Below are 17,359 nucleotides of genomic sequence, written 5' to 3' on the forward strand. Positions count from 1 at the left end.
GTTGCTTCACTGACTTGGAATCGGCGCTGCGGAGGCGTCTGCGTCAGGCCGCAGAGGCGTCTTGCGTCAGGCCGCAGAGCGAGTCGGGAAACGATTTTAAACAGAGGCGGCGGCAGGACGCTAAATTGCCGCTTTCTCAATGGCGGGATTTCCGAGCCGGCCTTAGCTCCTGAGGGCTGAAGTGGAGAGGGGCGAATAGGGACACACTGTTCCTTGCCCTTTCTCTCCGCGAGCAGAAGCCAACTCCGCAGGAGCGAGGGCCGCGGAGCTGGGTTAGCGGAAATGTCCCTCCAGGCGTGAAGTCTCAGGGCTCGGCTGGAGTCTGAGGGAGCGGAGGTCTCCCGGCTGGGCCCTTCTGCGTCCTTCGTGAACTCACCTGTGGTGGAGCGAGAAGGAATTTGGGAAGGGCCAGGGGTTCCTCCGGAGTTTCTCTTAGCTGTCATTTTGGCGGCTTTTTTACTTTAGAGAATTCCAGTCTCGTCGTAGTTTTGGATCCAGAATTGAAGAATGATTCGTGAAGGGAATGGATGACAGCGTCAACACGACATTTTATCGGTAAGATGCTTCGTTATTGGTCCAGGCGTGGCAGTAAACTTTATATTTTGCCCCGTTGTGTGGTCGTTATCGTTACAGTACTTGTGTTTTTACGACGTGCTTAGCATTGGCCTAAGCATTAGCGTTGGGGCGATTGGAGTTAGGTGCTGGTGGCGATGTACGAAAGTGACTTTTAAGCCCAGGCCCCTTCCTTCACGGACTTACCACAAGAAAAACGGCTTAGTTGTAATTGTGTGTTTTGAACTGCAAATGCAAGAGGCATTGACTGGAGAGCTGGCTCTGCAGATGCTTGGAAGCTTCTCCCGAGGAGAAGAGGAAAACACAGGCATGAAGAGCAAGCAGCAGGGTGATGAGCAGTCTAGAGTAGGGGGCGTATGCTTGTAAGTAAGGCGCTGGTTCCTAACATTTTTTTTTAGTTCGAGTATAGTCGATCTACAATGTTGTGTTAATTTCTGGTATACAGCATAGGGATTCAGTTATGTGTATATATACTTTTCTCTCTATATATTAATACTCCTTTTCATTATAGGCCATTGCAAGGTATTGAATATAGTTCCCTGTGCTATACAGTAGGCTCTTGTTTATTTAAAGTATCATATACTGGACCTTTCTTCACTCCCTTCTCCCACCATGTACACATGCATATAACATTTTTCATCCAACCTTAGAGGGCTGTTAGATTTTGGAAAGACTGTTCATCCATGGATCTTGGGGTAAGAACTCCTGAAGTAGTAGAAAATAAACCTGAATAAGATCAGACAATGTGGTACCTTAATCCAGACGGAGAAGTTCTGACTTCATTTGTTCAGATTTGTGGATATTGTTATGGGATCTCAAACAAGATAATGACAAGATTAAAGTGGTGTCTATGGAAAGACTAGTCATTGATTGGAGAAAGGGGTTACGATTGGGAATAAGTGGCTGTAGTTAAGAGTGGAAGTGAAGGCCAAATCTCAGAGGGCTAGTACATATCCTTTTAAGAAATATGTCAGAATTTGATGATACATTGGATGTAAAAGTTAAGTTGAGGGAGGAGTTAAAGAGAAGGTGTATTTTAAATGAGAAGAATGGAATTATTACTGAGAAACAAGGTGGTTGGAAAGGAAAGATTTGTTGTGAAATAATGTTTAGCTTTGAATTTAATGTGTTTTAAGACACAAAAGCTTAATGTTCTACAGAAAAATGGAAAGGCAGGTGTAAAGATCTTAAAGTAAAGATTTAGGAGTTATATGCAGAATGAATGTTTTCATATGGAGAATTAGTGGTTTCAGAGTCTGGGGAGACACCCACTGTTGGGACAGGAGACAGACAGAACAGGAATTAACAAGTAAATCAGAAGGAACTGTAGGAAATAAAGAGGAGAAAAATTAAGTCTGAAAAAAAAAAAAACAAGATTAACAGGAAGTTTAGAGGAGTAAGGGGGAACAAATTTGATGAACCAACTATTAGGCCCTGGTTTTGGCAAAAACGTTGGTGATTTTCAAAAGTGCCGTTTCTTTATAATGATGGATACAGAGGAGAGATTGCTGAAGATTTCCAATAAAATATTTATTAGTAAGTGGAGGCAGTAGTTGTATACCACATTTCCAGGAAATTGGTCTCAAAAGGAATGATATGAATATGATTTAAACCAAAAATTTTTAGTGTTAGGACTATTAAAATATGCTTGACAATGGAAGAAACGTATCCTGTGGAGTAGAGACTAGAGATGATAGAGGTTTGAAATAAACACGGGAGGTGGTGTCAGAGGGAGATGTGAAGGGATATGGAGATATAGTCTGTTGGTTGATGGATTAGCTTTAGAAAGCAAGTAAAGGGACCTCTTTTCTTAGAATTGGAAGGAAGAATATTGGGACAGTAAATTATTGAGTCAAGATTTATTTTTAACCTCTTAATTATTGAGCAAGGCAGAATTATACATTATTGTGTATGGAGTGAGAAGGTAAAATAGGTATAAATCACTTTCTAATATTTAATGCATAGATTGGGCTATTTCACATTACCACAGCATTAAATACTCAAGGGAAATGTTTTCTCAAAGCCAGTCCTTTCAGAGCTAATAGTCTTTCTCACCTAGATAGACTTTAAAATCTTTTTGGAATTTACAGCATTTCTCTTTTAAGGAGTCATATTTAGTAGAGCTTATTTTGCATTGACATTGATCCCTATTGGAAGGTAACGTGGAAGGGGATTAGACCACCATCTCTGGTGTTAGACTGTCTGGGTTCAAAGTTTGGCCCTTGCATCTTTATAAGTTACTTCATTTCTTTGTCTTCTCATCTGTCAACTGGGAGTATAATAATCCATCTCATAGGATTGTTTGAGGGTTAAATGAGACAATTTTTGTTAAGGGCTTGGAAGAGTACTTGGCAGATGATGAACACTCAATAAATGTTAGCAGTTATTCCAAATAACAAATTTGAAAGAAACACTCTATGTGAATGAGACTAATTAAAATTCTCTTCTGAATAGACAATTCATTATGCATTTAAAGCTAGAATGCTGCAATTTGACTTGTCTGTTATATATGATCTTGCTCTGGGCATTATCTGAGTTTTGAGAACTATGTATTTAACTTATGGAGTTTTGTGCAAGATATAGAGGGTGTCCTACTTTGATATAATGAAATTTAAATGTAGTATTAAATAAAAGTTCATTTATGAGAAAAAAAATTTAAAGGGTAACTAACTGTGCCAGTACTTGGGAGTAATTTTTATAGCTTAAATCATAATTCCTTTCAATGAAAGATGTGTTACAATTTTGGAGTTCTGTGAAATATTTCTGTTCTATTAAACCAATACTTGCTTAATTAAGAAGCACTCAGCATTATATTAGGGTAATTATAGAAGAGAAACACAAAGAGCATGGCTTCAGTCAAAGTAGTTTAGTCTTTTTGGGAAGAAAAAACGTGCACACCAAAAAAAAGTACAAAGAATTATATGAATATGGGCCAAAATCAGTGGTATAGATTAAGTGATCAAAGAGAGCTGTATGAGCTTGTGTATTATTAATCTCCAAAGATTTTATGGAACATTCTTGAAGGATTTTATGGAACATTCTTGAAGGACTTTGTTAGTCATCTAGAGGGCTTTGGGCTTTTTTAAAATAGTTATCCCTGGGGTCTCATTCTACAACACCCTTCCCCCAAGAAGTGTTTTACATAGGGATTCTGGGGGAAGAAGGCTAACAAACCCCTACTGTTTAAAAGGGGGTCAAATTCAAACTTGGTTGTAATGGAGGTGAAATGGAAAAAGAAAACTTCACACAGGGAATATAATGATAAAGCACATGGAGACAAGAATGTGTTTATGTCTAGGGGAAGTAGAATAAGGACAAGCTGAATTACTAGAGATCTTAAATACCCCGCAGGAGCGTAGAATTTATCTCATCACTGTAAGGTTTTTGCACAGGTGACTAATAATAAAGTGCCATTTCTGAAGAGCTGATTACTCTCAGATAAGGAAAATCCTTAGTTGTGATAATAAGAACCTGGCTAAGAAAGTAGCTTTGGGAACAGATGACAGAAACTGTTGAAGGAAAAAGAATGTGCTTAATGACTACATGTTAAAAAATTAAAGTGGGAAACCATTTATTTTATTTTTTTAACATTTTTTATTGATTTATAATCATTTTACAATGTTGTGTCAAATTCCAGTGTTCAGCACAATTTTTCAGTCATTCATGGACGTATACACACTTATTTAAAGTGGGAAACTATTTAAATGATTTAAATTAATTTAGAAAATTGACAGGAATCTAAAACAGGACCAGCTAGTTTTTGGAAGGAGGAGGATGGGAAGGAGTTGAATTTAGTTTTGAACATACTGTGTTTGAGATATCTGTAAGGTGATCATAAAAATAGTCAATAAGAAATACAAGACTTGGTTAAAAAGTCAAAACTGGGGGCAGGGACTGGGAGGAAGGACAAAGAATTCTTTTATAGTAAGGAGAGAAATCAGTGAAACTATGAGCGTGAATTAACTTTTTAGTGTTTAGAATTTCTGGTTTTATTTATTTATAGACCATGGATTCTTACAATGCACCAGAATCAACTCCTAGACAAAATGCAACCTCAAGGCTTAAAGATTACTTTATAGGTGCCACCCCTCTGCAGAAACGATTAGAATCAGTCAGGAAGCAGACTTCATTTGTCCCGACTCCACCTCGAAGGAAACTTCCCCAGTGTTCACAGTTACAGGTATGTTTTTTGTGTTCCTTTGTGTTACCAATAATTGAGAATACCTGTGAATAAAATGTTTCAATTTGTGTTACTGTTTGTAGTATTTTTAGTATCTTCTTACCTCCTTAGGTAATAAAATAAATTAGAAACAGCTAAAGCAAACAATTATTCACACTCTCAGTGTCACCTCTGTTATGTATTTTAAGGTCCTTCAATCTGGAATATTTCCACAATGTTTCTTTGTCTTTTATGACATTGACATTTGTTCCTCCCCTCTCCATTTTAAATAGAATATTCCTCATTTTGTATTTGTCTGATGTTTTCTTTGGATTGAAGTTATGTATTCCTGGCCGAATACTACATAGGTGCTATTGTGTCCTTCTTGGGGAATAATATCTGGTAGCACATGGATGATGTGAGTTTTGATCATTCTGTCAAGGTGTTGCCCAGTAATTATGGTTTTATTCACCTCTGCAACTAATAAACTGTCTATGGGAAGACACTTTAAGATAATACAAATATCCTGTTCCATGTCAAAATTTCCCCTCACACTTACATCCATTATATATTGATAATTTTTGCTTGATCCTGTCTTTATCATGATGGTTGCAAAATAGTGGTTTTCCATCTCTATTTGCTCCTTATTTACCAACCAGCCTTTGGCATTCTATTGTAAGTTCTCATTTCTCCATTTATTTATCTATTTGTTAGTAATGGACTCATGAATTTCTGTTTTTCAAAATTTTCTAATTCCTTACTAAACTATTTTAGTGTTTAAATTGTCCCAGATATGTCTGGTGGCAGCATGCTCTGTTTTGATCATTCATAAACAGCCTTGAAGGTATATAACATTAGCAATTTGTAACTTTACTGAAACATGAAATAAAGCCCTAGTCAATACAAGTTTAGTGTGTGGTTCTGAGTCACTTAGCAGGGAGCCTGGCTTATCAGTCACCCACACCTTCTTTGTAACTTTGTTTTCTTATCTGTGTTATCTGGGTCTAGTATCTTTTGGAATGTGAGAAAAATTTTCCTTCTTCGTGAAAACTTTCTTAAAAAAAAATTACTGGTGCTAGTAATGAAAGTGATGGTTCTTAACCAGAAAACAGAAATTGTGTGTAAATTAAAGACTGGACTGTCTAGTTCAGTGTTTCCTTTTCTCTATGATACAAGTGATTTTGCCGTATCTTTTGACAGTAATAAGTAAAAAGTTTATAACTTTTTGATAAAAGTTTACAACTTTTCCATGAATACTCTCATCAGTACAAATATTTTTGTCAAATGGACAAACTGTACTGAAAGTTCCAAAAGATAGTTGGGGCCAAGAGACTATGTCAAAAAGTGTGGATTTTACAGAAAAATTCAATTCAGGATAAAACTAGGAGCTTGTGTGGAGGTGTATGTGAAAACCCTCAGCAATGCATAGGGCCAATATAAACGAAGTATTTTGTTTTTGATGGTACCTGTGGTTCTAATAAAGCATGGCCAAAATACTCCCACGTATCTTTTTATTTAATCTACCGAATTAGAGTGATAGAGTGAATTTATTGCCAAATAATTTTAGAAATTACTTAATTAAAAACCAATCAGATTAGATGGACCAGGAATAGTTACTATTTTCAAAATCTATAATTTGAAGTTTCTAAAAGTAAAACAAATATTCATCCAATAAATATTTACTGAACAACTGTTCTAGATGGCATTGCTCTAGGTGCTAGCTAGAGATGTAGTAGTGAATAAAATAGGCAAAATCTCTGTTCTCATCAAACTCATGCTCGAGTAGGGAAGACAGACAATAAAAATCAGACAAGTATGTAATGCCAGATGGTTATAAATGCTGTAAAAACAAAAAGCATTTTTAAGGAGATGCAGAGTGACAAAGTTGGAATGGGTGCAGGTATTACTTTATTTTTATTTATTCTTTTGCTTTTTGTTTGTTTGTTTGGTTTTGTTTTGGGGGGAGATAATTAGGTTTATCTATTTACTCATTTATCTTAATAGAGGTACTGTGGATTGAACCCAGGACCTCTTGCATGCTAAGTGTGTGCTCTGCCACTGAGCTGTGCCTTCCCCACTGGTGCTACTTTAGATATAGGGTGGCCTCTTGAGTAGCATTTGGGCAGAGGCCTAATGAAGGAAAGGAACATGCCATGTGAAATCCATGAGAAGAGCATTCCAAAGGGAAGAGAAGGTGTAACAGGTGGAAAGGCCTGTTCAAGGATGTTCAAAGAGTCCTGCAAACTCCAGTTTGGCTGGGGTGCAAAGATCAGGCACCCAGAAATACAGTTTTATTAAATACTTAAAATACTATGATTAAGTTCTTATGAATATTTCCTAATTCTTAAACTCTTTTTGTCTTGCTTTTTTTAGGAAGATGTTGATCCTCAAAAGGTTGCATTCCTTCTGCATAAACAATGGACTTTATATAGTTTAACTCCCTTATATAAATTCTCCTATACTAATTTCAAAGAGTATTCTAAACTTCTGAGTGCATTTATTGCTGCTGAAAAGCAAAAAGGACTTGCTGTGGAAGTGGGAGATGACTTCAACATCAAAGTGATTTTCTCTACTCTCCTAGAAATGAAAGGAACACAGAGGGACCCTGAAGCATTTCTTGTCCAGGTATTGTATAAGCAAGCAATACTTGCTTCCTACGAGAAAAGAATCTGCATTGTCTTGGTTTAGAAATTGTGGTATTACTGTTTTTAAAATTCTTAAGCTTGTTGATAATCTATTTATAAACCTATTTTATGTCTTGTTTGACCAAATTATAGAAATTAGGTGTGACCAACTTTGCATTATGGCTTTTTTTTTTTTAACTAGTAATCAGTGTGTTAGATAGTTTAACTCATGTCATTAGGTTATTATTGATGCCTGCTACTTCTGTTTCTGCTGAGTTAACTCATTTTAGTCATCGACAAATGAAGTTCTGAAATAGTTGAAAAGTCATGATTTTGTTTGTGTGTTTATTTGTATAGATCAGGGGTCAGGCCAGATCTGATCTGTTGCTTGTTTTATAAATAAGGTTTTATTGAAATAGAGCCCTATTCATGTTTTTACATATTATCTATGGCTCCTTTTGTGCTACAACAGCAGAGTTGACTAGTTGCTACAGAGACCATATGGCTTGCAGAGCCTAAATTATTTACTGTCTGGCCTGCTACAGAGAAGATTTGCTGACCCCAGTATAGACCACTGTCCAGATAGTGTCTAGAATTAGGTTCAGCTTTATATTACAGAAAGTCTAAATAATAGTAAATTAAAGAAGATGGAGATTTGTCTTACAAAAAGGTGTCGAGGTAAGCTGTTTAAGACTGGTAAATGCTTCATGAAATTACTGATAATCGAAGCTCCTTCTGTCTTCCCTACCATCCTTGGTGCATGGCTTTCATGCTTGCTGTCACATTGTAATCTAAGTTGGCTCGTGGAGCTCTGAATATTATGTATAAGTTCAAGGCAAGAAATGGAAAGAAGATGGAAAGGGCAAACAGGGTGCCTGCCACTGTGTAGGTCTTTAATGAGACTTGCTGAGACTCATCAACTTCTCTTTACATCCCAGTTGAAAGGGAGACTAGAAAAATTTTCTTTTTTAGTGAGTGCTTTGTCACCTCAAGCAAAAACACTGTATTGCTGTGGAAGGAAAATACATGCTGGGTAGTAATTAGCAGCCTCTGTCAAGTGAAGCAGTTGATGCCCAAAGAAGTTACATGGTTAGCATGTCATCAGGCAAGCAAATGTTCTTGTGAGGAATAGAAATGACCTCTTGAACTCCTAGGATAGTGTCCTAATAGCTTTCATGTTAAATCGCATTTCTTAACAGAGTTACAAGACTCGTAAGTTATTTTAAAAAGGGGTAGACATCTGGGCTTTAAGGTATTTGGAAGGCTTATAACTTCTTGAACAAGAAGAAGCTATATGGTAAAAGTAATTGTTTAAATGATCATCCTAAAGGGATATGACGTAGGGCTGTGATCTTCACCTCCTGGTCAAACTTTAAAACTTCTGTGAATATCTGAAGGTATGTTTGTTATGTAATTTACAAATTTAAAGTTTGAGGAGTTAGTCAATCTGCTGGAAAATATAATCACGATTCTAAAAGATCTGAATGGATTGGCACAATGGGCGAAATTGAGATTAAAATTTTAATAGGGATAAGTTTACTGCCTCAGTATAGGTTGGGGGGAATTCTCCAGTTAACAGCAAAAATGAGTATGTAGGGCTAATTTATGTAACACTGTCAACTAAAACCCAGAAAACCATTGCAGTCTAAAATTATATTAATAAGAGTATAATCTGGGTTAAAGATGGTGTCAGTCCTGTAATCACACCTTTTTGAAGTAATTATGTTTTCTTATGAATATGTGTCCCCTGCAGAAGAATTTCAGAAAAGAGTGTCCAGATAGTGTGAGAACTTGAACGTATGTCATAGGAGGAATGGTTGAAGAAACTGGAGATAATGAAATGGGCAGTATGTATGATAGGGATCAAGTATTTAAAGGTTTTTCTCTGTAGAAGAAAAATTAGGTATGATTTGTTCTATGTGCTCGTAAGGAAGAAAGCAGGACCAGTAGTTGGAATCCACAGGGCCTAACATGTGTAAGAGCATTTTAAGTGGATAGAAAGAGCTGCCTTAGGAAATAGTGATGTCTTCCTCAGTGGAATAATTCAAGCACATTGGATTTGGTGACCTTTTACAGCCCCTTCTTTAGAACTTTAGTTGAGATTTTGAGATTCTTTTTTTCTGGATACTATACCTGGTTATACCACATTGGCATCCTTTATTTTGCATTTTGATTGCACCAACATCTTGCCATATACCATGTCCTGATAAGAATATGAGGAGAAAGGTCAGTGAACTTGGTAAACCCTAATAGTGATCAGGAAGACTGTGCCCTCTGTGGTTTTTGGCAGGTAATACAATGTATCTTCTTATTTTTAAATATACTAATTAATGTTGAGAATTTATAATTTAGAAGTAAAGGTACTTTTAAAGAAACTTACCTTATTTTATTGTGTGTGAGGAGGTAGTTAGGTTTACTTACTTATTTTCAGAGGAGGTGCTAGGGATTGAACCCAGGACCTTGTGTATGCTAAGCAGGCGCTCTACCACTTGAGCTACACCTTCCCCTCCTGAAGTAAATGGACTTTAGAATTTAATGAACCTGTTTGATTTTCTTCTTCTTTGCAGATCCTAACAAAATCTCAATTGCCTTCTGAACACAGAGAAGGTAAAGTGTTGTGGACTGGTTGGTTCTGCTGTATATTTGGAGATAGTCTTCTGGAGACTGTTTCAGAAGATTTCACCTGCCTACCTTTATTCCTTGCAAATGGAGCAGAGACTAATACAGCCATAATTGGAACCTGGTTTCAGAAAACTTTTGACTGTTATTTCCGTCCCTTAGCAATCAATGCGTTTAATCTTTCCTGGTTGGCTGCTATGTGGACTGCATGCAAAATGGACCGTTATATGGCTACCACTGAATTTCTTTGGTCTGTACCCTGTAGCCCTCAAAGTCTGGACATTTCTTATGCCATACATCCAGAGGATGCCAAAGCTTTGTGGGACAGTGTCCATAAAACACCTGGGGAAGTTACTCAGGAGGAAGTTGACTTATTCATGGACTGCCTGTATTCACATTTCCATAGGCATTTCAAAATCCATTTATCAGCCACAAGATTGGTTCGTGTTTCAACATCTGTAGCTTCAGCACATACTGATGGAAAAATAAAGGTTAGTTTGAGCAAATCTAGTTAAGTTTTTTTTTTAATTGTTGCATAGTTTTCCAAATGTATGGCGATTTTATTTTCCACATGGAAGAAACACAATGGAATGTCTTCTAGTTCAAGACAGAGATTTTATTTTATGCTTTGTAAATTGTTTGCTGAAAAGTTTTTAGTCTTCTAGATGCAGCTTTATAATCGAAGGATACTGTATGCTGTGTTCTGTAGACTGGTAATAATGTGAATTATTCTGTAGGAGCTTTGAAGCCTTCAGAATTGTTTCTTGTCAACTTTGAAATAATTATCAGAGTAACAGAGGATTTTGTGTGTTAGATAAGAAAATTATAGCAGAAACACAGAACTAAAATATCATCTTTATATTTTAGGTTTTTCTATCCCTACAGGGAAAGAAATAATAGAGACATTGTTTTACTCTCTATGAAGTCCTCATTAGGAGAAATATCAGAAATAAAATGAGAGTAGGCACCTAAATATATTTAAATATATTATGTTAATATATTTAAACTATATTAAAATACAGCCGTAATAAACACTCAGTGAATATTGGTCTTGTCCCTGTCCTAGGTGTTTAATATACTTTAATCTTTAGAGAAACCCTGTCTTTAGGTGTTTTTATCTGCATTCATTTTATTTTTAAAACAAGGAAACTAAAGCCAAGATAGGTTTAAATGACACAGCAAGATAGCTTAGTAAGGGGAAGAGTCAGGATTTAAACACTTAACCTCTTAGGTTCCAAGAAGTTCATACTCTGTCTATAAGTACTACATTAGTACTTTTCAAACTGCAAGTCATAATCCAACAGTAGTTTGGGAAGTAATTTTGATGGGAAGAGACCAGCTTTAAAAAAACAAAAAAAAAATAGAATAGAAAATATAAAAATGAGTGTATCACATGTGGTTAGGATATACATTGCTTATACTGGGTCATGATGTTAAATTTATTTCTTACTATGGTTTGCAGTAAAAAATTTGAAAGATTGTACTATACTATGGTACTTTGACATTATAAAGAAAGAATTTACATTTTAGCACCTCAGAATTCAACTTCATGAAGTCTGCGTATTTTTAAATTCTATTTCCATATGCTCTCATTCTATTAGTGAACTACATTTAAAAACTAGTTTATATCATGTGTTCTTACCCATTTATGAATTTAAGGGTGGTCCTGTTTTATCTGGTCTATTTTAAGAAGCTCTCTTTTATTTAATTTTTTTTTTTGAGGTGGAGATAATTAGGTTTTTACTTACTTGTTTTTATGTTTAAAGGAGGTCCTGGGGATTGAACCCAGGACCTTGTGTGTGCTGTGTGTGTGCTCTACGACTTGAGCTATACCCTCCCTGCTAAGAACCTCTCTTAATGATGTAAGATGGTAACTGGCTCCTAGGTTCAAGTAATGCCGTGATGGTAGCTTACAGTTATTAAGCACTAGCTGTGCCATGCATTATTGAGCATTTTACACATACTGTCTCATTTAGTTTTCACAGCAACCTGTATGCATAGATTGTAAAGAGGAAATTGTGGCACAGAGGATGAGTAGGCTTCCTAAGATCACACAACTAGTAACTGGAATTGGAATTTGAACCTACTCATCTGACTCAAAAGCTTATGCTTTTAACTGCAACGCTGTATTGCCTGTCAAAAGTTTGAAATCAATGTATTCACCAGATTTCTGCCTCTGCTTAGTTTCTACAAGACACTTGTGGAATTGTGTATCCCTTTGAGAAGAAGGAAGCCATGGAACTCTTTGTAGAAAATGTAGATGCTCAATTTGCATATAAGTCCAAGGGGTTCATAGATACCCCTTATGCCTCTCTCTTCAGGCAGATAGCTCACCCATAGAAGCCAGGATAAACAAGAACCCTAGTCTAATAACTCGTAAGCACTACTGACTAGTAGTTGTAAATTTATTACAGTCAGTTGTCTTCGTTAAATAAAGTCTATTTGACTTAGAACAGCAATGGTTTGGGTTCATGTTTGTATCTTAGCTTGTAGATAATGGATTTTAAAATAAGCCTGGAATATTTATCAAATATCAAACTACTTTGTTATAGTTAATTCTATTTTAATTTTAAATGTCTTTTTTTTTTTTTTCAGATTCTGTGCCATAAATACCTTATTGGAGTTTTGGCATATTTGACAGAATTGGCGATTTTTCAAATTGAGTGAGGCCTTGTGGGGACTATACATTATGGATTCTATACTTTTTTCTCACTGATAATCTGCTGAATTGCAATGCTGAGAGGGACTGCAGAAGAAATGAGCATCTCTCTCTGCATCCGTTTTCCTCACAGTGCCTTGGAAATACCCAGATGACAGTCAAGAAGTGTCTAGAAGAACAAAGAAGGTGGTAGTAGATGAACTACAGCCAGGTGCTCATGTAGTAGTCATGATCGTCTGGGAGCCAGTCTCTAGAATATGCCGAGTTCTTAATTTGTTGGCCATCTTTCTAAAAATATATATGATGTTTATTATGTGAAACTTTTAGGATTGAAGTGAGATATCTTTAATGTTGACTCTTTCTGATTTGCATCTTTAAAACCTTTAATTACTAATTTTAAGCATTTTAGACTTACACTTAGAATTTGTCTTCTGTAGGCATTTTCATAGCATCGTTTTGCTGTAGAGAACTGGCAATCAAAATCCTCCCCAAAGGAAACTAAAGATTACTATACATTTTTTTAAGCCACTAATATGCTTCTGTTTTTAATACTGTTCAATTCTTACTGCAATGTTGAATTAAATATTCACTTTTAAAATGAAGCATGTGTTTATCGGTATCTTGGTGACAGATTTTTAATTAATTTCTCAGGAATGGGAAGCTATAGGCTTTTTCTCTAGCACAAAGGTTACACAACAACTGTATGGGATCATACAAATTGTAGAGTTGAAAGACACCTGTGAGCCTCTTTTGAGGGCAGAAATTATATTACTTAACTTTCGTGTTCCTATTTTGCTTTAGCACAGTGCTTGGTAAATATCTGTAGCTTGCTTAAGTAAATTAATTTTAACCAACTCTTTGATTTTACAGATGAAAACTATGAGATCGAGCAACTTTGACTTGCACAAGATGTTATATCTAAAATTCTTTTTACTCACTGAGCAGAGGAAGATTTTAAATAATATTTTTAAAAATCTTGTTTGAAAGAAAATAACTTTAATGGGCTGTCATTCAAAACAAAGATTAACTTCTGGAAGGGGATATTATTTCACATATACTAGGAACAGCAGAGGTAGTGGGAAAGCATTGGCTTTGGAGTCAGACATTCATTCATTCAACTAACTCTACACTCCTGCTGTGTACTTAGACCTACGTTGGGTCTATAAGGCGTATAGCAGTGAAGACAAGAAAGGTCCCTGTCCTGTGGGAATATATTCTAGTAGAGGAAGACAAAAGAAAAATCATTTCAGATGGAGATAAATGCTGTAAATAAGGCAGCACAATAGGAAAGAGGGTGACTGGGGTGGGGCCTACTTTACATACAGTTGTCCAAGAAGGTCTCTCTGAGGACGTGACATTTGAGCTGAGTCCTGGGTGATGAGAGGGAACCAGCGGTGTGAAGACCTGAGGAAGCCTGTGCTGGGCAGGTCAAACTGCAAGAGCAAAGGCCTTGACGTAGTTAAGAGCTGGCTTGTGTGAAGAGTAAAGGAAGTTTGTGTGGCCGGAGCCTGCTGAGTAAGGGTGGAGTGGCATGAGGTGAAACTAAGGAGACTGTGCAGCAGTGACTTCTTTCATGGTGTTGCATCTCCCAGTTTGGGGCTGAGCATGTGGCTGCCCAGAATAAAAATGACATTTCCTAGCCTTTTTCATAGGTTGATACAATCATATGAATAGGTTCTGACCCATGGCATATAAATGGAAGTGTCATGTAGAGCTTCTAGGAATCTTCCTTAAAAAAGCCCCTATACCCCTTGCCCTGTGCTGCTGCTTCTTCCAGTTTTTCTCCTTAATGTGTCACTGGGATGAGGGTCAGGTCCTAGGGATGGCAGAGCATGGTCTGGAAGAAGTCTGTGCCCTGAGGGCTCTTGGACTGAACTCCAGCGCCGGCCTCGGGCGGTCTTCCTCCAGACTTACACATCAGAGATGTAAGTTTCTATCTCGTTTAAGCTATTGTTACTTCGGTTCTCTTGCTCATAGCCAAACTTAACGCTAACTGATACAGAGGCAGGGTCCACATCATCTAAGGTTTAACAGGTACTGTGAAGAGACTGGATTTTATTCTAAATGCAATAGGGAGCCACTGAAGTTTTAGTAGAAAAGTAATATGAAGATGAGTAATATGACCCAATTTGTATTTTATAAGATTTTATAAGACATGGAGAATAAGTTGTAGGTGGACAAGAGTAGAAAAGGGAACAGTTAAAAGGTTGTTAGAAATGGTACAACCTCATGGAGAAGTTACCAATATCTAGCAAAATTATGTGTGATTTATCCTTTGACCAGCAATCCCACTTCTGGGATTCTATCCCCAAAATTCACTAGCAAAAATACAAAATGAAGCAGGAACGAGGCTGTTTATTACAACAAAATTTGTAATAGCAAGACTAAAAACAATCCAGATGCTCAGAGAGGGATTGATTGAATATGGTATAGCTGTGCAGTGAATTACTATGTAATTATAGAAGGGTTTGAGGAAAATGGTTAATACCACCATAGAGTTATCTCTAGGCTATATTGTTACATGAAAGAGCAAGATGTGGATAGAGTGTATAGTATGCTATATTTTATGGAAGGAATGGGGAAAATATGAGTGTGTGTATATTTGCTTACTTTTTGAAAAAACTTTGGAAGGCTAAACTAAAAACTAAGAAAAGTGGTTACTAATGGAGGTGAGGGAAATTAACTGGGTAGAGGGGACAGGAATGAAATTAGGACTTATCTGAATGTTTCTTGTTTATAGTTTGAAACCATTTAAGTGTTTTATGTAATTATGAAACAAAATTAGATCAAAAAGAAGAAAAGCAATCCCTAAAAATTGAAAACATATGAACCTATGTTAAGTTTGTGCCATAATCACACAAAGGATTATTTTTAGTACCTCTAAATCCTTGTGTTTTGACTATATATCTTCAGTGGGCTATATCCTAGGAAAATAAAAGCAGCAGAGGAATCTTCAATTGCATTGACTTAAATAGTATTGATATTGTTATTTTACCACTATTCATAGTAAGATAAAATATATGTAATTATAACAATGTTAAGACCTAAGGTTTCCAGTATAATAGAAAAGATATAAAATCAAGTGAGCTAAGTAGAAACTGTAATATTAAGTCTGAATTGGAGATACCAGAATGAACTCATTTATTTCTGAAATGCAAACATTCCTAATTTTGATGAAGCCCACTTTGTCAAATTTTTTTTGTTTCATGTGCTTTAGGTGTTGTATCTAAGAAATCATTGCTTACCCCAAGGTCCTGAAGATTTACTCCTAAGTTTTCTAAGGATTTTATAGTTTTAACTCTTAAGTCTGTAATCCATTTTGAGTTGACAATTTGGCAAGAATTTAGGTCTGTAATCCATTTTGAGTTTTTATTTATGGTGTGAAGTAAGCATTCAAGTTCATCATTTTGCATATGGATATTTATTTGTTCTAGCACCACTTATTGAAAAGACTGTTATTTTCCCATTGAATCGTCTGTCACCTTTCTTAAAAATCAGTTGGCCATAGATGTTTGAGTTTATATCTGTACTCTCAGTTCTGTTTTATTCATCTATATGTCAGTCCCTATGCCAGTACCACACTGTAGCTTGGTAGTGTTTTGAAATCAGGAGTGTGAGTCTTCCAACTTTGTCCTTTTTTTAAGTTTGTTCTGGCTATTCATTTTGGTGTTTGGCATTTTCATAAGAATTTTAGGATCAACTGGCCAATCTTTATTACAAAGTTAGCTGGGATTTTGATGGTGATTGCCTTGACTCTGTAGATCAGTTTTGAGAGTACTGTCATCATAATGATATTAAATTTTCTAGTCTGTGAATATGAGATATCTTTTCGTTTATTTAAATCTTTCAAAATTTCTTTCAACAATATTTTATTATTTGATACAACATTGTAAAATGATTATAAATCGATAAAAAATGTTAAAAAAAAACCCACAATGTTTTATTGTTTTCAGCATCCAAGTATTGCACTTTTTTGGTTACATTTATTTCTGAATTGTTTTTTATGCTGTTGGGAATGGAATTGTTTTCTTAATTTCATTGTTGGATTGTTTGATGCTAGTGTATAGAAATACAGCTGATTTTGTATATTGCACTTGTATTCTATGATTTTGCTGAACTTGTTTATTCCAGTAGTTTTTGGAATGAATTCTTTAGGATTGTCTATATATAAGATTCATGTCATTTATGAATAAAGACAGTTTTACTTCTTAATTTCAATCTGAATGCCTTTTAGTTCTTTTTCTTCCCAAATTGCCATAGCTAGAATCTCTAGCACAATGGCAGATAGGTAGAAGCAGTGAGAGTGAAGTCTTATCTTGCACCTGACCTCAGAGGGAAGGCATATTTTACCACTAAATATGATGTTACCCATAGGTTTCTTCATAGATACCCTTTATCAGACTGTGCGAAAGTTTAGTGCCCCAGCTGCCTGTGTTGTTCAATGGCTAACTGTTACACGTAATGAGAATACCAGGAGAGAGAAAGGAATAGAAGAAATACCTGAAACAGTAATGACTGAGAATTTCCTCAGATTAATGTCAGACACCAAACTACAGATCCAGGAAGCTCAGAGAACACCACCAAGCAGTTTAAGTGCCAAGAAACTATACCTAAGCATAAAATATTCAAACTATAGAAATTCAAAGATAAGGGGAAAAATTCGGAAAGAAGCCAGAAGAGAACACGTTACCTATACAGGAACAAAGGTAAGAATTACATCTGACG

General features: G+C 36.0%; 1 protein-coding gene across 1 annotated transcript; it reads left to right on the forward strand.

Annotated features, from left to right (window-relative positions):
* The first annotated feature begins 105 nt into the window (after positions 1-105).
* CENPL (centromere protein L) lies at positions 106-16,846 on the forward strand. The gene is made up of 5 exons (XM_006211136.4): positions 106-555; positions 4,577-4,753; positions 7,106-7,357; positions 9,924-10,466; positions 12,571-16,846. The coding sequence occupies exons 2-5, from the start codon at positions 4,580-4,582 to the stop codon at positions 12,640-12,642; spliced, it is 1,041 nt and encodes a 346-aa protein (XP_006211198.1). The 5' UTR covers positions 106-555; positions 4,577-4,579; the 3' UTR covers positions 12,643-16,846.
* Positions 16,847-17,359: the final 513 nt, after the last annotated feature.

The sequence above is a fragment of the Vicugna pacos genome, chromosome 21 (assembly GCF_048564905.1).
Source record: "Vicugna pacos chromosome 21, VicPac4, whole genome shotgun sequence".
NCBI lineage: Eukaryota > Metazoa > Chordata > Mammalia > Artiodactyla > Camelidae > Vicugna > Vicugna pacos.

Coding starts and splice junctions, on each gene's coding strand:
- CENPL (XM_006211136.4), top strand. CDS start 4,580: ATGGATTCTTACAATGCACCAGAATCAACTCCTAGACAAAATGCAACC. Junction 4,754..7,105: donor CCCAGTGTTCACAGTTACAG/GTATGTTTTTTG, acceptor TGCTTTTTTTAG/GAAGATGTTGATCCTCAAAA. Junction 7,358..9,923: donor CTGAAGCATTTCTTGTCCAG/GTATTGTATAAG, acceptor TCTTCTTTGCAG/ATCCTAACAAAATCTCAATT.